This window comes from Dipodomys merriami, unplaced genomic scaffold (assembly GCF_024711535.1).
Source record: "Dipodomys merriami isolate MVZ:Mamm:240054 unplaced genomic scaffold, mDipMer1.0.p SCAF_24, whole genome shotgun sequence".
NCBI lineage: Eukaryota > Metazoa > Chordata > Mammalia > Rodentia > Heteromyidae > Dipodomys > Dipodomys merriami.
Window position 1 is genome coordinate 15,728,545 of NW_027203826.1, and position 23,546 is coordinate 15,752,090.

The 23,546-nt window shown below is 38.2% G+C and overlaps 2 protein-coding genes across 2 annotated transcripts; both read right to left on the reverse strand.

The window, feature by feature from the left end:
- Positions 1–292: 292 nt before the first annotated feature.
- Positions 293–1,231, reverse strand: LOC138835622 (olfactory receptor 2L13-like). Its single transcript, XM_070034090.1, has one exon. The coding sequence runs from the start codon at positions 1,229–1,231 to the stop codon at positions 293–295; it is 939 nt and encodes a 312-aa protein (XP_069890191.1).
- Positions 1,232–19,924: 18,693 nt separating this feature from the next.
- LOC138835623 (olfactory receptor 2L13) lies at positions 19,925–20,863 on the reverse strand. Its single transcript, XM_070034091.1, has one exon. It carries the CDS (start codon positions 20,861–20,863, stop codon positions 19,925–19,927), a length of 939 nt encoding a protein of 312 aa, XP_069890192.1.
- Between the last annotated feature and the right edge of the window lie 2,683 nt (positions 20,864–23,546).

The window sequence follows — 23,546 nt, forward strand, 5'->3', positions numbered from 1 at the left end:
TATTAATATATACAATAATATTTATTATATACAACTGTAATATGTTGTTTACGTATCATTAATCACAATGCTGTTAATAGTATTATTGATTTTAAAGATTTGAGTTAAAAATTTCAAAGACATTATTTTAGTCAATTATTACCACTTAGTAATTATATATTTTGTACCTTTAAATATGTCATTAGAAAAAAATTGGATGCATATGTGACCTTAGTACATTTTTATTAGGTAATGTGCTCTGTTTAGGTCAGTTGAGTTTGAAAGGGATAAAAGAAGGATAATAGGTACTGAATCATTTTTTCATGAGAGAGAGCATCCCAAGTACCCTTGTCATGGCCCCCAGGACTTCCTTATTCCTCAGGCTGTAGATAATGGGGTTGAGCATAGGGGTGAGGATGGTGTAGAACACAGCCAGAATCTTATCTCCTGAAGGGGATCGGAGATTCTTAGGTCGAAGGTAAGTGTAGACAAAAGGTGCATAGTAAAAGGTCACCACAGTTAAATGCGTTGAACATGTGGTGAAGGCTTTCTTTCTTCCCTCTTTTGAGTGCATACGAGAGACAGCAAAAAGGACCCGACCATAGGAAGCAGTGATCCCGAGGAAAGGAAAGAGGAGAAACAGGCTTGTGCTCACAAACACCATGTATTCGTAGACCCAGGTGTCCACACAGGCCAGAGGCAACATGGCTGGAACATCACAGAAGAAATGCTTAATGGCCCTAGATCTGCAGTAAGGAATGTGAAGGGCATAGACTGTGTGTGCCAAGGAGTTGATGGAGCCCAGTAACCAAGACCCTATGATCATTTTGACACACATCATTTTACTCATGCGGATGGGGTAGTGGAGTGGGTGGCAGATGGCCACATAGCGGTCATAGGCCATGGAGGCCAGCAGTAAGCCTTCGGCTCCTGCCATAGTCAGGAAAAAGAAGCTTTGAATCCCACAGCTCAGGAATGTGATGCTTTTCTGCCCTGAAAGGAAGTTGAACGCCATTTTGGGCACAGTCGTGGAGATATACATCAGATCCGACAGCGAGAGCTGGCTGAGGAGAAAGTACATGGGAGTGTGGAGCCGAGCATCCACACCTATGAGGTATATCATTGCTGAGTTACCAATCAAGGCGAGAAAGAAGAGGATGAGGATGAGGAATAAGAGAAGAAGCCCAGTTTGATTTGGAGGCAATAATCCCAGAAGAATGAAATCACTTGAGGTCTGATTCCATTTCTCCATGAAAATTGGTGTCTAGCACTAGCTTGAAGAAATAAGAATGAAACAGAACCAGATACTTTTTGACAATGAGTGTGAATGAATATTTTTCCCTCCATGGTGCAAATCTGTTGAGCTGAATTTAATAATTAAATTTAAAATTCCTTTCCTCTTAAGTACTATCTCAGCAAATCAGAGAAATTTTGCCTTTATGTATAAAGTTATGGTTAGCAAATATAAGTAAGACAGCTAAAGTATCCCATGCTGATCAATCCCATGATTCAAGATTATTAACTATTTATTAGCTGAAGAAAGAATTATTGAATTTTGTCTCCAACTGGCACCTCAAATTTGTAATAGAAAATCAAATGTTTGCTTTAGTAATACATATTCTGTGGATATAGGATCAATAGTCCCTCTCATTTTGCTCCCTTCTGTCACTTTAAATTTGGTCATACTTCCCTATCTGAAATTTACTCTATACAGGTAAACTAGATCCTCACCTTGATGGTCAACCACTTGCATTCTCTTGAGTCATTTATCTGCCTTTCTGAAAATAATCTCACCATCCCAAATCACTGTCCTCACATTGTTAAACCATGTGCAAACTATAATATATATATATAATATATATTTGAATATATATAATATATAATATTTGAATATTTGCTAGGGTTTTCAAACTCAAAATTCATAGATTCCAAACTCAAAATTCATGGATTGTCAATTAAACAAAGTACCTATAATAATGATCTCAGATAAAATGATGTTTTCCCTAATACATTACACATCTGTGAATTACTATGTGTAACAAATTATCATTGTTAAAGTGATTATAAGGAATACAAATATACACATATACATACTACCTATCTACAATCTTGAGTCTTTCAGATGTTATAACTTACATGAACTCTTCTTCACATTACTTCACTTACTTTAATTCTTCCTTGGCACAGATCAAGTGCATTTACACATCAATATTTTCCAGTTTCAAGCAACCAACATTTCATTGATATGAAGAAATAAGTTTCTCAATCATTGTGAAGGCTAGGATGAGAGTTTGAGCCTGTGAGGGCTTTTGTAATTTCTACTTATTTCATTATGCCACTTGGTGCAATGGTTTGGTTCTGTTTGGTATATGTGGGACCCTCTTTGATTTCAAGCTGAGCCACTCTCCCCTCTATCCACAGGCTGTGACTGTTTCCACACTATATGCCAACACACTGCACATGGACACAGGAGGGGATGCTGTTTTTCTTGTTTGCAGTTCAAGTTTCTTAATACACAGGCTGGAGCATGAAGCAGGTGCAAAGCTAACCAATCAGAAAAAGTATAAACAGTAGTGTATTTATTCATTTCCATCTCCATTATATTTGTCCTTATCCCATTAAGATTGAATCCATTGAGAATAATAAAAATAAATGCTGATCATTTATAGTAAGGAAATGGAAAGTGAGAAGCAAATAAATTTCCATTGCTGAATTTCCACTTCTCTGTGCCAAGCCTTGGTGATTTTATTGAAACGTAGGACACTTTATATCTGCTCTTTGTCCCCAGTGCCCTGAATTGTTTAATTTGTTATTCCTTTCCTCAGTTTTCCATTTCTGCATAAGTGAGTTTTCTTATATTTCTAATACAAGTTTACTGTCCTCCCTTATCATAACTTTGTATGAGACTTTTTTCAATATATGTATGCTTTTCTGATTTAAATAAATACAGATGCCATAGCCTAATTGTGATACTGATTTAAGTAGTGATACTGTATTATTCAGTTCTCTACAATAAAGAAGAGTTGATAGTAATTCATTGCTATTTCTTAAATCATGGAATTTTCTAAATGTTAAGCACTACTACAAAGGAAATGAGAGTCAATATGACTGAATTTTAATATATGCATATATGAGTATATAATCTAAGTAATGAAAGAAAGCAAATAAATCACAGGAAAATAGAATAGTCTATGTGAGGATTAAGTGTTAGAGGTAAGGAAGAGAGCCAATGGAGAGGATGAGTGTGAATAAAGATGGTTGAAGTAAATTATACCATATATGACAGTGGAACAATTAAACCCTTGGAAATTATTTTAAGAAATGATAAAAGGGGATAAAGAAAAGAGATGGAGAGCAGAATTTGATTTGGATACATAATATGTATATATGAAAATATCACTATGAAATTCCCCTTTATATAAATCATATATGCTAATAAAAATAGGGGGAGTGAAGGGGGGAGGATGGGAAGGGATGGGAAGGGATGAGAAGGGGTAACAAAGGAGGAGGCAACAATGCTTGACAAGAAATGTACTCTTTTTTATTTTTGGCCTGTTGTAGTTCTTAAACTCTGGGCCTTGGTGCTGTCCCTGAGCTCTTCAGCTCAAAGCTACTGCTCTACCACTTGATAACTAGTATATTCTGAGACAAGCAGAAATGGTCAGATAAAGTGATGTTAAGCGAAATGAACACCAAGTTAAGGTCTCAAATGCTTTTTCTTTCTTGGTATTGTGTATAACATATTTATAAGATATTTCTTTGTTGCTTTGTATGTCCCTTCCCCACAGTATAACCCCTGTTTTCACTGTATTTGATGTTGGTATAATTGGGGGAGGGGAAGGGAAAAAACAAATTGTTTAAATAAGGATACAGGTGGACCCATTGCAACAATGAGATGTACAAGACATTATGTCGAAAAACGAACTTTACAACTTTGGCGCGGGGTGGGGGTAGATGGGAAGGGATAGGAAGGGAAAACAAAGGAGGAGGCAACAATGCTTGACAAGAAATGTACTGATCATCTTGCTCATGTAATTGTAACCCCTCTGAATGGTATTTTCACAATAAAAATACAAAATATAAGACAATGATTACCATCATTATTATGCATTCTTCACAGTACAGTCTATCTGTTTTAAGGAGTTGTTCCTATAAGAATGCATTGGTCATTAAATATATGAGAAATCTGTAATAAGTTTTAAGCAAATGATACAGATATCAGAATATTACTTCAAACACATAGTATGAGATTGTGTAGTGACCCATTACACAAGGAAGAATGTAGGGTAATTGTTAGAGTGACACCCCAGTGATTTCTCTATGGAGATTCTCTCTAAGAAGGCCTTTTAAAGAATACTCCATTAACAGTGAGGAGTAAGGTAAAATCTCTTTATGAAGCCTCTTCATTTCATGAGGACATCACCATTAAATGTGCTTGAAGGACAAGTGCTAGTGACTTTTGTGTAGCTATGGACTTGAATTTTATTCTGTGTAACATGAGACCTTTTGCAGTCAGGCACAGATAGAAAGATCTCACTGATGTTTTAGTGCAGAGACTTGTGAAGCCTTGTATCTCAAGAAGCCACAGCATATCAGGAAAGAATATTCCTAAATAGTGAAGTGATTAAAGACTCATTTCTCTTCTATCTCTGTATGACACCTATTTCACCATAGGCTTTGAACAGATCTACCTGTTAAAAGAATCATTAGTGTTAGACTGAATGAGTATTTTCTTCATATTGAAGACAACATGGATATCTTTTGGAAAGTCAATGTTTGACATACATGTCATGAAAATGAGGAGAGAAGATCATCTCTGGTAACATGTTTTTTTCTCTTTCCTATTCTGGTACTGGAGCTTGAATTTGGGGCTTTGGTCTATCACTTGTTCAATTCAAAGCTGACACTAGAACACTTGATCCATTCCTTCCTGTTTGGCTTTTTGCTGTTGATTGGAGATCAGAGTTTCTCAAAATTGTCTGACTGGTCTGGCATTGTACCTTGATCCTCAGATCTTAGCCTCCTTAGTACTTAGGATTACAAAGATGATGCTCTGGTACCAAGCTACAAGTAACATTATTAATCCCATTGTTGAGTTTAGGTAAATTGAGAATAAGACACTTACCAGTAGTCCTGCCAACAGGTGTGTTTCCAATAGAAAGCACTGGGTGCACTAAGTCTGCTCTAGGTTGTGCTGAAAGGAGGTAAAGCCATGTGTGTATTTAGATTATCTGCCACTTAGATGGCAATCTAGAAAATACTTCAATACTTACTTGAATTCCTAAATTGAAAATTCTCATATTAATAGGAAATGCATGAAAATACCTTCACAATATTGAAGATTTTTGTACCTAAGACTCAGTAATTAGTGCTGAAGGTCCATTTTCATGGGTGCCTAACAGCTCTCCTTTTAAAGCAGATATTAGTATTTAAAATTTGCATTTATGCTATTAAGTAGTTTTACAGAAAGAGTTACCTTTCAACAAATCAGTTTATAACTTCAAGGCATCTTGATGAATGTCACTGGATTGAGCATTCTACATCCCTTCCAAGCCAACTGTCCCCTCAAGTTTCCTTAATTTAGGAGGATATGCATCAAATATCGTGACTGCACCCTCTCTAAACCTTCCTTTCTTCAATTATCATTGCGCCTTGACCAACCTCACATGCCCTTCAAGTGCTACTTTTCTGGTATACATTTTGTTTGACTGTGAGTTTTTCTAGGGAGTTGCAGTTTAAATTTTCCCTTACAAATACCATACTTTGCTTAATTGGGTACATTAATGTACGCTTGCATACCACCTCATATGTGTTTACATGAATATTGTTAAATTAATTTGCACTTCCACATATGGAAGAAAATGAGCAACCTTTGTCTTTCCTGAGCCTGACAATGCAGCAGTTTATGGATGCACAGCATTGTTGGTTATATTGTTATTTGAGGATATTACTCATGTTACTTAAAGTGAGTCCTCAAGTAATCAAATACATATTGTTGAAGTTCATGGAAGTCAAATTAAAACAAGCTCATAATTTAGCTATAAATTGTAAATGAAACTAGTATAGGTTCCTGAGTTTATTTTGTAAAAGCAAAATACCAAGCACATTTAGAGAAAATAAGTACAGGACCAATAAGCAAGTGATTCATCACCTAATTCAGTATCAACCATAACAATAAGTTACCTGGGAATGTGAAATTCAATGACTCTCTGAGAGTAGCACATAATAAATCCTAGAGAAGTGTCAATCATTTTTGTCAATGTCATAGCTAGCCTTAACTACAGATAAATTTAGTATCTTTATTAAGGTCATCTTCAAGAAATAGCCTAAAATAGAATTCTAATGAGATCAAAATATAAGTTTTTCTAATTTAAGTTCATTTTTTTACTTTCTGATTTAATATATACTACATATTTCCTATTTCAGCAGGAAGAAGTCTTCCATAATAGGAAGCCAAACCACCATAATACTTCTCCTTAATTAATGCCAACCTAAGTGACCTCACCTCAATCATTTCATTTGGACTCACCTGACTGGTTTTTAAGCTCTTGTTTTTAAGTGAAAATGTCATTTTATGATGACACCATTTCTTCTGTTGAATTCTTTACTTTTAAACAACATGCTGGCCTCACCAGCACTGTCCTGTCAGAAAATGACGCGGATCAGAAAAAGCATGCGAAACTAAACAAATTAGCCTCTGACATGAGAAACATTTCTTTATATATTAGAATCCCTAGAAAGAAATAATCAAAAGAGGTTGCATTTTTCATTGCTCCCAAAACTAGTTATTCCCCTGAAGTTGACAACAGCGACAATAATAATAATAATATCTTTACCTTTCCTCCTGAAAATCTACATATTGAAGTTGTTTAGTTAATACCTTTATTATCACTGTCAATTGAAAGCAGAATACACATTTCTCATTTAATTCTCTAAATTCTATTAACGGATATCTGACAATTTTCTCCATTTTATTTTCTGAACTTTACACAATAAAGTCAGAACTCCCTCTTTTCCTCTAATTGATCCCTCATGAACAAATCCACAGAGACTAAAACTTCAGTCATTTCAACCAACCTTGATAACCTGGAAACAAACTAAAGTCCGAACTTTGATCAAGTAAATCAAAAAAGCCAATGCACTCTCCTAACTCTTGGTTAGGCCCAGGAGGTATGACTTACCTCATGAAACAGTATTTAAAAGGTTCAGGGATATTAAATTCATTACCTAACTAAGGTTATGCGTGCAACATTTCTGTGTGTTCAGATAAATCACTCCAGAATGAAAATTAGGTGAAAGAGGTAAAAAAGTTGAGGGAGGGGGTAACAAATTCTCCAGAAAATATACTCACTACCTTACTTATATAATTGTTACACCAGTGAGTTTCCAACAGCAGTTGTGGGTGATTCTTATTCTAAATCCTTTATGCATAAAAATCTTTCACTTTCAACATTGGTAGCAGGTGCAATAAATTTAAGCAACTTCATGCCATGAATCCAGTACCGTATCTCATCAATATAGAACACAGTGTCATGGCTGGAGTTGTGAATTTTGTAACATAAGATTCCAGCCCATCTCTTTCCCATGTAGCATTCCACCGTCTCCTCTCAAATCTCTTTCAACCTGGTAACTCCTACCTTCTCAACCCACTGCTTTCTTTTGCTTTGAAGCACAATTTGGTCTCCTTTCTAAGAAGAGAGCTTCTTTACATTTTCAAAGTTCAAAATACCTTTCATTTCTTAGTAAGTCAAAGCCCCAATCAAATGAAGTGTTTTTCCTCCTATACAAAGCCTTTCTCTTCCTGTCTTTAAGAGAGTCCTTGTCTCAACCAAAGGCTTTCTTTCCTTTCAAAGAACAATTTTGTCTTTCCTTTCTTTCCTTTTCCTTGCATTCAGCTTTCCTTCTTTGTTCTTTTTCTTTCTTTCTAAGCAAAGCCCTTCAAATGAAGTGTTTTCTTTCATTCTTCTGTCTTTCACAAAACGCTTTGTTTTCTTGCCCAAGAAATCAAGCCACTTTCTCAACAAAGAGTTTTTATTTTCATTTTCCAAAGTTATATTTCATATAACTCAAATCACTTTCTGAACGTAGGGCTTTGTATCTTTTTATATGGTTTTATTGTAAAAATACTGTACAGAGGAGTTACAGTTATATGAGTAAAGTAATGAGTACATTTCCTATTGAGCATTGTTACCTTCTCCTTTGTTTTTCCCCTACCATCCCTTCCCTCCCTACCTCCACAACTCTTCCCTCTGCGCTCAAGTTGTAAAGTTTGTTTTCAACATAGTGTGTTGTACATCTCATTGTCAACCAGTATCCTTATTTCAGCATTTTGTTATTTCCCTTCCCCTCCCCAAATTATAAAAATGAATATAGAAGATGCAGGGCATTGACAACAAATACAGTAAAAATAGGGTTTATAACGTAGGGGAAGAACATAGGAAAGAAACAAAAGAGTCACATAGTACATTTTAAATACATTAAAAACAATAGCAAGAAAGAAAAAATTATTTGTGTCCCTATCTTGGGGTTCATTTCACTTAACATCACCTTATATGGTCATATGGGCATAGATTTTGACCTTTCCTTCTAGCATAAATCTAGGGCTTATTTCTTTCTCCATATTTAAAATGTGCTATACTTTCTTTACTAAAAGTCAGTGTTCTTTCCAAATAAGGGAAAAAATAAGTGTTTTCTTTCTCCCCTGATAAATCACTATCTAGCCACCAATTTTCTTGTTTTTCTTTTTTTGCAAAGTGCTTTATTTATGTGAGTAGAAGCATGTCTTAAAGATCTTGGACTCATTGCAACAATGAGATGTACAAGATTCTATGTCGAAAAATGAACTTTACAACTTTGGCGGGGTGGGGTGATTGGGGGGTCGGGAGTGTAGTCATGGAGATGGGAGGGCAGGGATGGTAGGGGAAAAACAAAGAAAGAGGCAACAATGCTTGATAAGAAATGTACTCATTACCTTGATCATGTAACCCCTCTGTATGGTATTTTCACCATATAAAATTTATTAAATAAAAAAAGAAAGTGTACATAGGTGTGTATGGTACCTTTGTTCATAGTTGACCAAGTTTGGAAGGTCAAGATGTCATTCAGTGAGTGATTATATTGTAGTGCATTCAGACAGTATAATATTCTTTATTGCCTAAAAGGTATTATTCATTTATTAATGGTGTAGTAAAGTGCTGTATTAACATACGTTTAAGCTATTAATAGTGGCAGTTTTATTTTATTGGTGCCAATCCTGGGGTTTGAACTCAGGGCCTGTATGCTATACTTGAACTTCTTTGCTCAAGGACAATCCTCTACCACTTGAGCCCTAGCTTCATTTTCAGATTTTTGGTGGTTATTTGGAGGCAAATGTTTCACAAACTTTTCCTGCCTTAGCAGGCTTTGAACCACAGTCCTCAGATCTCAGCCTCTTGTGAAGCTAGGATTACAGACGTGAGCCATTAGTATCTGGCTTAATAGTATATGTAATATATTATTAAAAATTATACTTTGGAGCCAGGTGCTAATGGCTCACACCTGTAATCCTAGCTACTCAGATCTGAGGATTGTGGTTCAAAGCCAGCCTGGGCACGAATGTCCGGGAGACTCTTATCTCCAATGAACCACTCAGAAAACCAGAAGTGGTGCTGTGGCTCAAGTGATAGAGTGCTCACCTTGAACTGAAGAGCTGAGGGATGGTGGCCAGGCCTAGATTTCATGCTCCACGACCAACAAAAACAAACAAACACACACACACACACACACACACACACACACACACACACACACACACATGTATATATACAAACTTTTGAAAAAAAAACCTTAAAATGTCTAATATGGTGTGAAAATGCCAATCTGAAGTCTCCATATTCTGTGTTTCCAACTATTACATTCAGGAAAAGATAAAGGTATGATGATAGTAAGCTGATTGGTTGCTAGGGGTAGTAAGGAGGGAGAAATTAATAGGTGGAGCACAGAGTTTTCATAGGGTAATGAAACTGTTTTTTATAACAGCACAATAGTGAATATATGCCATTATATATCTGCCTAAATTCACAGAATGCACAATAAAATTGAATATTAACACCTATTAAGGATTATCAGTGATGGGATTTTCATCTGTTCCAAAAGTGCACCACTCTGTGAGCTATGCTTAGAGTAAAAACAGTTGTACAACTGTTTCCTGGGATTGGGGGTTACATGGAAACTTCAAGTGTTTTGTTCATTATCACTCTACTTCACCCTCTCACTAAATATTTAATAGAAGTGTCCATAATGATTCAGTACGTTCCACCCAATTCAGGGTAAATAAGAGGCCAAGAGAACAAATTATGTTCTGAAAGGTTTTGATATAGTAGAGAATACTTTGATTAAGTAAGGTAAACTCTTCAATACAACTGGGCATAACTGCTTTCCCAAAGTAGAAATGGGTGTTTTTCCCTTTATCTTGAATGTTTGTTGAACTTTAAAAATGAGGGGGTTAACCCTGCTATGAAGCTAGAGCTGAACATGAGTAAAGTTTGGATAGCATCATGACATGATTATTGAGAATTCTAAAGAACATAGAGACTAGGTTTGGACTTTTTAGACTCTAAAGGGGAAGTAACTGGCTGGAGCCTCTCAGAGAATAAGGAAAGAAGAGAGCACTGGCCAAGATGTGTGTTTCCAGGTTTGTAGAGAGCAAGGATACATAACTTCCTGACTTACACACCATACTGGTATGTTGCAACATCTTGCACAGATTCTGCCATGCTGTCTGACTTTCAGATCTAAGGACTCTACTGGAAAGAATGGAGGCATAGTCGTACATGGACGAAGATGAAGATGACATTTTGGAGAAGAATGGTACATTACAAACCTCTACAGGAAAAGTCTTTAAAATTTATGAAAGCACTTCATGTGTTGGACATTTAAATATTCATAAAATACTCTCTATAAACTATGTTAAATCAACCCTACAGAATAAATATTTAATCCATTCTTGCCAATGTAATCTCTTCTGTTCCCTAAGCATGAAGAAGCCAGAGGAACAAGTCCTGTCTTGGATTAGTAGAATCTGAGTAAATTAAGTAAAATATCTAATTCTGTTTTTACTTAAATAAGAGAGTTGTGAGAAAAACATTTTATTAAAGCAATAAATATTTGTTTAAGAAAGAATAATGAAGTTAATTTCTTATTTCAACATTTGTACAATGGTGGAAACAAAGAAAAATAAATGTCACAAGAAGTTCTGTGACGGTCTCTCTAGGAATTTTAGTAGAGACTTTAAACAAATTATATCTATAGTGAGAAATTAAACTTATATTGATATATCTTCTAAATTATACAATTCATATTATGTAATTATAATTATATATTAATAATTGGACATTAATGAAACATGCATTACATTAACTCTATGTTATATCATGCATTACATTAACCTTATGTTATATAAATTATATAGTTATTTATAAGAAATTATATTCATTATTAAAATATAATATATTGGAAATTATTATTAAAGGAAAATTTGGACATTAATATTATTCGCTATATTGGGGTTTATTTAGATTTTCTTCCAATGAGCTTATGCTAAATTTAACCACATGCTAAACAGATGTGACACCCTAAATATCTATTCAATGTCCTTGACAGAAACTAAATCAATACATTGACTGGCAATTTGCAAAACACAGCATGAACCCAGAAAATGGGAGGGCTTCAAGCCAGGAAGCAGGGATAAGCAATAAGATAGGAATTTCAAATTCAAGAAGAAACTCAGAGTACTACTTAATTTAATCAAGATTTAGAATTCATACTGTGGTTAATATCTTAAATATTTTTAGTGATTTAACCTTGTTTTCTTAGAAATTATCTTTACAATATGCATTTTTCCTCAAATCTAAGTTTCATCTCATAGCAGAATTTTGTATATCATTGATTAAACATCTTATTACCCCCCCCTTATACAATAATGATTCAAAAATACAGTTGTGCCATGGGTAAATATAAATCTAAGGAGTTTCAAATGTCTGCCTCTTAAGTATTGAGTATCAGTCTTTCTAGATTATATCACATTTTGTTTAGAAAACAACAGACCTTTTTGAAAATGTAGTGGAATATGAGAGAGGGGGAGGGAGGGAGAGAAATTGAGATATCTATCATGGCTTTAAAGAAATTGTTTCCCTTTTAAAAGGAATTTATTAGTGTGAGTCAACTCCAGGGCTTTGCATTTACTCAGTTTGCATTTAAGTGCTTATTTAATTGTATGCACTTACTTAATTGAATGTCCTACATTCATTTTTGTTCGACTATAGTTGTGACATGTATTTTCTTTCTTTTAAGCTGAAACTGAAGTTTTAATAAATTAAAAAAATAAAAGAATGTGTGGAGCACATGGGCAGCAAAGATGGCGCTGGGAGGGGGTTGAGTGGGCAGAGCCTAATTTACTGTAGAGCACATGGCCAGCCAAGATGGCTCTGGGAGAGAGTAGAGTGGGCACACCCCAATTGATCTTCTGATCAGTACCTAACCAGCCCGTGAAGGCTCAGGTGAATGATAGGGTGTGACCTTGACAGTGATTGGTTCCTCTTCCTCCCTTACCATACCACCCACCCTCTTTGTCTTTAAAAAGGGGCTGCTCTCTGTTAATAAAGGAGTTTTTCTGCCTGCTGGATTTGGCTCCCCGCTGTGTCTGATTGTCTCCTGGGCTGAGGGAGGCTAGGGAACGGGCAAGCACCGCACTTACCTTTCCTCGGACCCTGTCCGTCTTTTGTGGGACGGACGAAGACCCAACATCTGGCGCCCAACGTGGGGCACGAAAGGAAAAGATACCGGCCGAGGCTAAGTGGTCTCTCGGGGTAAGTGAAACCCTAAATATGGGTAATGCTATATCACAGAAGGAGGAGGAAGAGGCAACATCAGGCCTAGAAGGGGTACAGGAGGATGTGGGAAGTGAGAAGGAAAAGGAAAGGGTCAAATCCAATCGAGAACGCACTGAGACGTGCACAGTAGAAGTCAAAACGAGGGTAAAAATTACCTCCTCTGACCCAGCTGATATTACTCCCTCTGACCCAGCTGATACTGACGGTCCTAGGACCCCTCCCTATTCTCCTGATTGGAGGGGAGGTACGGTGCCCTACGAGACCTGCGAGAGGGACTTGCAAGACCCAGACCCCTACCAGCCTTCTATGGAGGGGCCGAGGGCCGGGGAAGTAACCTCCTCGGAGACCTCCTCTGGAAAGGAAGGGCCACCAAAGAGCCCTGGAAAGGAAGGGCCACCCAAGAGCCCAGACTCTCGGTCACAAGATTGGCTTCCCCAAGTGTATCCAGTCAGTCTGGCACCAGGAGCTAACAGGCCCTTGGAATGGTATCCATGGGAAGCTAAGGATCTTAAAGAGCTCCGCAAGGCGGTGGCTGAGGATGGCCCAAACTCTCCCTGGGCCCAGACCCTATTACAAGACATTGCCTATCACCCTTGTGTCCCTAAGGACTGGATGGATGTGGCCAAAGCCATTCTTACTAGTTCTCAGTTTATTAAATGGTGTGCTTTCTTTAAGGAGGAATGCAGAGTGCGGGCAGAGAGTAACCGGCAGGCTCAACCAGTGATATCTATTACTAAGCTGCTGGTCTGGGAAGGGATGAATGCAGACCACCGCATAGCCTGCGTGGGATTGAGAGAGAGTTCCCTGAGCAGATGGGTGGTGGCCTCACAGGATGTGGGAATGCAACATCACCAGTCCCAATCACTAGCTTTAGCTTTACAGGCTCAGGCGTTTACAATGACTGAGGCTATTACTCAGGCGCTGGCAGCCCAGGGCCAAGAAACCCCAAGACTATCGGGAAGAGGGACTTGTTTTAAATGCAGGCAGGAGGGGCACTTTAAGAGGGACTGTTTACAACAAACCCCCCACCCCCACCCCCCCCACCCCCCCAACCCCCCCCCCCCCCCCCCGCCAACTGGCCTGAGGGCAAACCGCCCCCTACATCCTGCCCCAGGGGCATGGAGGGATACAAGTTTGATTTAGAGGGGAAGTCTTTAAACTTGGGGAGGGGCATCCTCTAGCCCCGTTAACTCAAGGAGGAACCCCCTCTGCTGTGAGGCCCAGGCAGCCTCATGGCAGGGCAGCCCAGGTCCATTGGACCATCCCCCTGGTGGATGGACTCCGCCCTAAAATGAGTATTCTCATAGGCGGAAAGAGGTTTCACTGCTTAATTGACACTGGGGCAGACCGAACCATACTCAGGGAGGAGGAAGTGCCCTGGGACTGGAAGCTTGCACCTGGGCCCCCGATATTGGGGGTAGGGGGCAACTCCCAGACCAAAGAAACGGTTTCCCTTATGACATGGACTAGCTCAGATGGAGAACAAGGAAAGATACGCCCTTTAGTGGTGAAGAACCTCACTGCCAATTTACTAGGGCAAGATATGCTAAGACAAATGGATGCCGTGGTCACTACAGACCATCGAGCATCATATGATGATATCCTGGATGGGGAAGAAGCACAAAGGCTTAAACAGGATGGAGAGGGATTTAAGGAAAGGGATTTTTTTTAACTTTCATAATTACAGAGAAGAACATAGGGGGCCCGCTCGGGTGCACCCCCAATCCTAAAGGCCACTGCCCCCCGGGTACCTCCCATTAGGTGGAAGCCGGGAAGCCCAATCTGGGTGGAGCAGTGGCCATTGACCAAACCTAAACCTGAAGCCCTCCACCTTCTGGTGGAGGAACAGATAAGCCTTGGGCATATCCGTCCTTCTATAAGTCCTTGGAACACACCCGTATTTGTTATTCAAAAAGCCTCCGGGGCTTGGCGGATGCTCCAAGACCAGGGAAATGAAAGGATGGAGCTAGTAGGAACACCCCTAAGAGGCATGCCCTGGACTCCTGCTATACCTTCAGAATATACCTTGGTTGTGATTGATATTAAAGATTGTTTTTTCTCTATCCCTCTGCATCCAGATGACTGCGAGAAGTTTGCTTTCTCTATACCTTCTCTTAATTTTTCCCAGCCTCATCAGAGGTTTGAATGGACAGTGCTGCCACAGGGTATAGCCAATAGCCTGGCCTTCTGCCAACAATACTTGGCTACACTGTTTGAGCCTGTGCTGGGTTCAGATACCTCCCTTGCCTATGCCTACATGGACTATATAATTCTGGGGCACCAAGACCCAAGCTGCTTGGAGGGCCTTCTGGCCCAGGTTCTGGACATATTTAAAAAAGAGGGGTTTTACCATAGCCCTTAATAAAAGTCAAAAGGTGGCTCCTTTTAAGGTGCTCGGGACCCACCTTACCTTGACTCAGGCCAGCCCCCTTAAGCCTTTGCTGGATATTCCAGCCTCTCTAACCTTAACCCAACTTCAGAGTCTTTTAGGGGAAATCAATTGGCTGTTGCCATGGGTTTCTGTCCCTAAAGATAGTCTTGTGCCCTTATTTGCCCTGCTAAAAGATAGGATGCCACAAGAAGTTATTATAATTACAGACAGCCATAGGGCAATATTTTTGCAGTTCCAAAAAGCCCTGGATAAAGTTTCTCTAAAGAGGTATTCTATCAGTAAGCCCATTTCCCTTTGGTTGTTTGCAGGGGTTACATTAATATCTGCAGTTTTAACTCAAAATGGGGAGCCATTAGAGTGGGTTCACACTCCCATGGGGGGCACGCCTCGGGTGTACTCTCAAGCAGACCAACTTGCAGATGCTATTGTGAAGGGAAGGACGCAAGGCATTATGGCCTTGACCCTCACTCCATTGTTTTTCTTTTTCGGATGACAGACGTTGAGTGGCTCACTCGAGCCAATGCCTGTCTTGCTCTCTCCTTGGAGGGGTTTCTAGGCCAAACTGACTACCATTATGGGCCATCCAAATGGACTGTCATGTTATGGCGACTTCCCCTCAAAATACCATCTCTATTTTCTCCTATGCCTATTCCTGGCGCCCTTCATGTTTTTACTGACGGAGGTACAGCGGGCTCTGCATATGCAGCCTTTGAGGAGCAACAAAAGACCCCAAGCCAACAAAGATTTCAACCTTGTCAAGGGTCAACACAATATAAGGAAATGCTGGCCGTAATTATGGCTCTTCAGGACATTCAAAAACCCTTTAATTTGTATTCTGATAGCCTGTATATGATTAACTTGCTCCCTCATATTCCCCAGGCACATCTTAAGCTGGATGAAAACCCTATTTCCCCCCTTATGGTTACCCGTAAGGGCCTATTAGAAGGGCGGGGAGCCTCTATTCATATTCAACATTTGAGAGGGCATTCAAAACTTCCTGGGTTTTTTTCCCTAGGCAATAAGTGGGCGGACCAGTTAGCTACTGGCCCACAAGCATTAACATTACAAGAGGCTACCTGTTTGCATGATTTAACCCATATTAATTGGAGAGGTCTTCAACATAGATTTCCTCAGATTCCTGTGAAGGACCTTAAAAGGATAGTACATACCTGTAAAACATGCCAGCCTTTCTTAAAAGTACCCCTGTTACAACCCCCGGGGGTAAATCCCAGAGGCCTTAAACCTAATGTCCTCTGGCAAACGGATGTCACTCATTTCCTGGCCTTTGGTAAGTTTAAATATATCTTTGTCTCTATAGATACCTACTCAGGAGCATGCTGGGCCACAGCACATACAGGAGAAAGAACTAAACATTCACAAGCACATTTTCTTCAATGCTTTGCCACCTTGGGTCTACCAGCACAAGTTAAAACCGATAATGGACCCTGTTTTGTTAGCAAAGCAATGTCAGAGTTTTTTGACAAATGGCATATTAATCATACTACAGGAATTCCCTATAATCCCCAAGGCCAAGCAATTATAGAAAGAAATCATCAATGTCTTAAAGAGCAATTATTAAAACAAAAAATGGGAGTTAGCCCCCATGTACAGTTACAGATAGCTTTGTTTACTATTAACATCTTAAATTTTTCAAAAGGGGCAACTGAATCCAGATTTCAGAAGCACTGGGGACAACTAAACCCTAAGCCCCAAGTGAAAGTCAGGTGGAAGGACCCCCTGACACAACAATGGAGAGGACCTGACCCCCTAGTTACTATGGGCAGGGGATTTGGATACGTTTTCCCCATAGGAGAGTCCGCTCCCATTTGGATCCCTGCCAGGAACCTTAAGTTTTTACCCATTTCCTCTATACAGGAGGATGCCCAAAAATAAGCTAAAGACAAAAGCCAGAAAGACAATCATTAACCATCCCCAAGGGCAACCAGCCCTTGAGAAGCTCTTGTGTTCTCTAACAATTGCAGATGGCGATACTCCAGTTGTTGGCTGTCCTGACTCTCCCGATCCTGTGAACGGCCCTATGGAATCTGCATCAACCTCAACGAGTGACCTGGGCAGTGATCAACGCTGGCAATGCAGAAATCATCAGGAGCACCACAAGAGAAGCTGTCCCTTCGACCTGGTTGCCTGACCTTCATTTTTGATCACCACCCTATGGACTATTTAATATTTTTTTAGGAGTTAATTATTTTAATGTTACCTGCTTTAATTGTTCTTGTACTAATTGCTTGTATAACAGCATTGAATTCATACTTAATTGTTAAACAACCACCTTTTGTTATGCTTCCAGCTTAGATTTTGTCCAACCCCACAGGCAAATAGCTGGATTAGAACAATCCCCACCTCTGGACTCTGAAGTGGCAAAGACTGCTATCCCATCCTTCACTAAGGTTAAAGAACTAGTAGTGACATTTCCTGGCCTGGGAATGCTTTAGCTGATGGTTTTTCTATGCCTTCCTTGCGTTATACGTGCACTGCAAAACTCTTATGAGCTTAGCCAGCCAGTTATCAAGCTCCAGATGAATGAATTTCCCCCGAGAGGAATCGCAGCCAGAGACGGGTAAGAAGGGGTGTCAGTCTGACCAACCTAAGACAGGGCCTTCAGCTTCGCTCTGAAGAAGTTCCCGATGACGGTAAGGCAGACAAGGCGATCCACCCAACCTAAGACAGGCGGGTTCGCTTCTTTAAGCAAAGATGGGGGAGATGATGTTGGGAGCAATTGGGAGCTGATAGTAAAGCTCAAAGGTCATCTTGACTCCTGTGCTAGCTTAAAGGCACGTACAAGGAACTGGCTTACTTAAAAGACACCAGGTGCCCAGGAATTAATTGAACTGCTTCAGACATTTCTAACTGTGGTGGGACAGATGTTTATTACTATGTTAGATGGGTCTGTCATTAAAACAAAAAAGGGGGAATCTGTGGAGCACATGGGCAGCAAAGATGGCTCTGGGAGAGAGTAGAGTGGGCAGACCCCAATTGATCTTCTGATCAGTACCTAACCAGCCTGTGAAGGCTCAGGTGAATGATAGGGTGTGACCTTGACAGTGATTGGTTCCTCTTCCTCCCTTACCATACCACCCACCCTCTTTGTCTTTAAAAAGGGGCTGCTCTCTGTTAATAAATGAGTTTTTCTGCCTGCTGGATTTGGCTCCCCGCTGTGTCTGATTGTCTCCTGGGCTGAGGGAGGCTAGGGATCGGGCGAGCGCCGCACTTACCTTTCCTGGCACCCCGTCCGTCTTTTGTGGGATGGACGAAGACCCAACAAGAATGTGGACTTAGAGGCATGCTCATAAAATTTTATAAGTATAAAGGCTTAGCCCAGAACTCCAAATTTTCAGATTTAGTGTAATGGAGATGGACCTTTGTCTATGTCTATGTTTTAGTCAACTTGTAATCAATAATTTAGGATAACATAAAACATTTTAACCTAAGGAGAATTTGAGCTAATTTTCATTCCAATAGTCATTCTCCAAAAATACACTTTCACTTTGACTCTGGTGTTAAAAAGCATTTTCAAAAAAAATAAAATAAAATAAAAAGCATTTTCAGTTTATTGTGAGAATTTTCTAAATAGCTTCTGCACAGATAGCCATATATTATCTTTCTTAATTATCATCCTATTTTTAACTTGAAAAAATGTTAATATGGTAAAATGAAAAACAAACAACAATACAAATGCTAAAACAATGTAATCATGATACAAACCCAATTCAAAATAATAAATGGACAGTACCAAAACTAAACAATATGTAATATTAGATTTCATGGCAATGTCTTCTTTTTCTTAATAAATGGAACAGAATAAAAAATAATACCAAATCAGAATGCTTACTTGGTTCATTTCCTTCTATCTTACAACCCATTACTTATACACCACAAATTCATTTTATGTACCATATACATGGATATTCAGTATGCTACATTGATACATAATAATTTAGCTGAATTGTAAAACATAATCATAATGTTACAAATATCAAAAATCCATTATTTCTAGAGATACATAGCATTTCATTCATAGTATATATTCACTACATTTGATTATGCTGATGGACATTAAAGATAACTCCATATTTTTGGCGTCTGTGAATAATGTGTTAAGGAACATGGGAATTCAGTTGTTTCTGTTACATTCTGATGCCTTTTTAAGTATAAGGAAGATATCAGATCCCACAGAATATTCATTTTCAAAATTTGAGGACACATACCCTTTTCTATATTGGATATACTAAATTATATTAAACCAAGAGTACATAAGGGTTTCCATTTCTTCCTTTCTATACTAGTATTTGATCATTATATTTTTATAATAGCCATTCTAAGGTATGGGGAGGTAATATCAGGTTTTAGTGGGATACATTTACTTCTTAAAACATTCTATGATTTCTCTGACTCAGTACAATAGACAATAGCCCCCCTGTGTATATTGGAAACTTGAAATGTAGGCAGTCCGCACTTCAATGCTCTCTAAGAAAGATGCAAACACATATTTGAAAACAGAATGAAAAATAAGATTTATGATCACATAGATCACAAATAAATAAGTCATCTATTTCATGTGCTATTTAATTATACTATTATGTACACCATTGAAAATTTGATTAGGCAGAATATTTCAAGTTTTCCTCAGCTTGAAGAAGGACAATAGAGAGATTAACAGGGACAATCATTTTTTCGTAGAGAAGAAGATCCCAAACACCCTTGTCATAGCCCCCAGGACTTCCTTATTCCTCAGGCTGTAGATGATGGGGTTGAGCATGGGAGTGAGGATGGTGTAGAACACAGCCAGAATCTTATCCTCTGCAGGTGAAAGAAGACTCCTAGGCCGAAGATAAGTATAGACAAAAGGGGCATAGTAAAATGTCACCACTGTTAAATGTGTTGAACAGGTGGTGAAAGCTTTCTTTCTTCCTTCTTTTGAGCGCATACGAGAGACAGCAAAAAGGACCCGACCATAGGAAGCAGTGATCCCGAGGAAAGGAAACAGGAGAAATAGGCTTGTGCTCACAAACACCATGTACTCGTAGACCCAGGTGTCCATACAGGCTAAAGGTAACATGGCTGGGACATCACAGAAGAAATGGTTGATGGCCCTAGACTTGCAGTAAGGAATGTGAAGGGCATAGACTGTGTGTGACAAGGAATTGATGGAGCCTAGTATCCAAGATCCTATGATCATCTTCACACACATCATTTTACTCATGCGAATGGGGTAGTGGAGTGGGTGGCAGATGGCCACATAGCGGTCATAGGCCATGGAGGCCAGCAGTAAGCCTTCAGAGCATGCCATAGTCAGGAAGAAAAAGCTTTGTACTCCACACCCCAGGAAAGAGATACTCTTTTGACCTGAGAGATAGTTGAATGTCATTTTAGGGACAGTGGTAGAGATATACATCAAGTCCATGAGGGAAAGTTGGCTGAGGAGAAAGTACATCGGAGTGTGGAGCCTGGAATCCACCCTGATGAGGTGTATCATTGCTGAGTTACCAAACAAGGCTAGAAAGAACACGAAGACGAAAAGGAGCAAGAGAAGCAGTCCAGTTCGATTTGGAGGCAACAACCCCAACAGAATGAAATCACTTGAAGTTTGATTCCATTTCTCCATGAAATTTTCCTTAATCTTCCTTGAAAAATATACTAAAATGAAAAGAAATCATGTAGGAAATGTAACAAGTCAATTAAAACAAGCTGACATTGTTAGTACCTGGCCTCTTATACTGTAGTGTAGCTTTCTCAAAATTTATTTGAATATTTGAACTCAATGTTCTCTTATCCCTTGTATGTGGTACCACCACAGCAAGTAAAAGAAGTCATTAAATATAAAAATTTGCTTGTTGCTTATAAAATACAATTTAAAAACAACTAAGATATACATTCTATGCCTAGATAAATTCCTGGCCAAGCCCTTTTACTCATGATTGCCAAGTTTTATAATCTGAGTAAAACTGGGATATCCTTAATCCCCAAAGTAACCCTTTAACAGAAACTTAAAAGTGTGACCCTGTAACTTCTGTCTGCTTTATTTCTAAGTCTCCTGCAGCTTTTCCTGTTTCTACATTTTAATATTCTGGTTATCTCTTCATAAATAACCCTATTTTAGATAGAGAAACTAGACCTTCATTTTGATTCTTTAACTTTTATGTTCATAAAGACACTTCTTTGCCATTTCACATTTTTACAAATGTTCAATTAAAATTACTACCATTGAGCTAAAGAGTTATTGTATATCCTATAATATATATTATTATAATATATAATAACATTTGAATACCATTGTTATTTGAATACTTTCTCTTCTCCATTGACACATATTTGAAACAGAAATCAAAATTTATTATATACTCACATAGGTTATCATACACATTTTTGTCTTCTTTGTGGAAGTAAATTACACATATAAATGTTACTGAATAGTAATGAATTTTCCTTTGTGTTTCTCACATTGGTACAATTGTATGGCAATTGTATATTAACATGATAAAGTATGATTAAAACATAAGAATTAACAATACCTATACTTATTCATATATATGCATATATATCCCCCAATTCCATACTTATAACACACATACACACACTGGAATCTTAGAGTGACTTCTGTCGAGTCTTCTTCAAACAATTAAAATTCATATAATTTTTCCAGAACATAAAGTGTGTTCATATTTTCATTGTCAAATAGTCTACTCTTGAGAATAACTAATTTCTCATACAAAATTAGAAACGATTAAGTTTTAAGCCCATGAAGCAGCTACAAATTTCTACTCATTATTTTACATAATTGTTTAGTAATGCTATATGTGTGTCTGTGTACCTATTACCTTTCTTCGGTTTCCCACTTCTCAGCAGGTCAGAAGCTGTAGGCATATGGTAATGGGAACAGGCGTATGTTGCTTCTTTTTGGCTTGGCAGATCAATTTCCTACTCATAGGCTGCAGCATGAAACAGTTGTACAGCTGTCTAAGTAGTATGTGCAGTAGTGTACATGCTCACCTGTTTACAAACTTCTATAGATTTTACCATTTAAAATACACAAAACAAAAGATAGGGATCATGCAAAGTAAAACCTCCAATATGAGAAGAAAAGGAATAAGTTGAAGTCCCTGTTAAATATTTTTCTGTATTTCCATTGTCTTTGTCTTGAAAATTTTATCTGTAATATGAAAATTTTGTTACCATTATATTCATCTGTGTCACCTGGATTCTGCAATTTATTTGTTCTTTTACTCATTGTTTCAAATCTGCATTACATTTCCACTTCATGTTTTCCATCACTCCCTCTCTTATTTTTGTATGAGTTTTCAAACTTTGTAAGTGTGAACTCTTCTGTAAGAAGCAAGTTCTGATGATATAGCCTGCCTAAGACTCTCATTTGGGTGATGATATTGTATTCTTGATTTTCTAATAACATATAACAACACAAGTTTGTTGCTATTATTCACAACTAGTAATGTAAATCATGTGGTACTTTAAAAAGTTTACTAACCTCTGTGCAGTCCCAAAAAGAGTTTATCACACATGATTAGGAATAAAGTTTTATAGTTAGTTGTGTAATTAACACATACTAACCTGAATAGTGCAATCAGTATTACTTTTGAATATGGAATGAATATACAATAAACATTCTTGGGTCCTTAAATTTTGAAAATAATCTCATGATAAATATAAATATTTAGGTAAATATAAAACAAAGCAATGATTAAATTTGTATGATATCATTACTTCAAAAGATATTTCAGGTTTTTTTATTTAGTAGTGTCCTGCTGTACATGCTGACATGCACCAATCACGACAATAGACATAATTCTGAAATGTCTAATACAAATTAAGCATGTGATATGGACATTAGAATTATAATGGTAAATATTCATTTTTTTGTTGCTTAGGGATTTGTATGACATAGTAATATGATATAGAGGGAAGGATGGAAGTTGGATTAGAGCCCTCCACCAGCCATGTTATGGAGATTTTTTTTTTCCAAAAAAGGTCTGTTAATGAACACTCAGTGAAAAGTAAGGGAAAAGCATTGCATGAGAACTGTTATATTGGTAGACACACTTGTGTAAGAAGAAACATAGATTGGAACTTCATTCTGTGTGAGATGAGATATTAGAGAGCAAGACTCTCCAGGCAAGTATCTCAAACTCTTACAGATGTTCTGAGTGAGAAGAGAGTTGTAATTGAGGGTATGTGTAAAATTCTAGTTAGTAGGAATAGCAACAGCTGGGACTGGACTGTGTTTAAAGTCAAAGTCCAGAAATCCTGGGAAGTATGGCACATCAGGAGAGTTT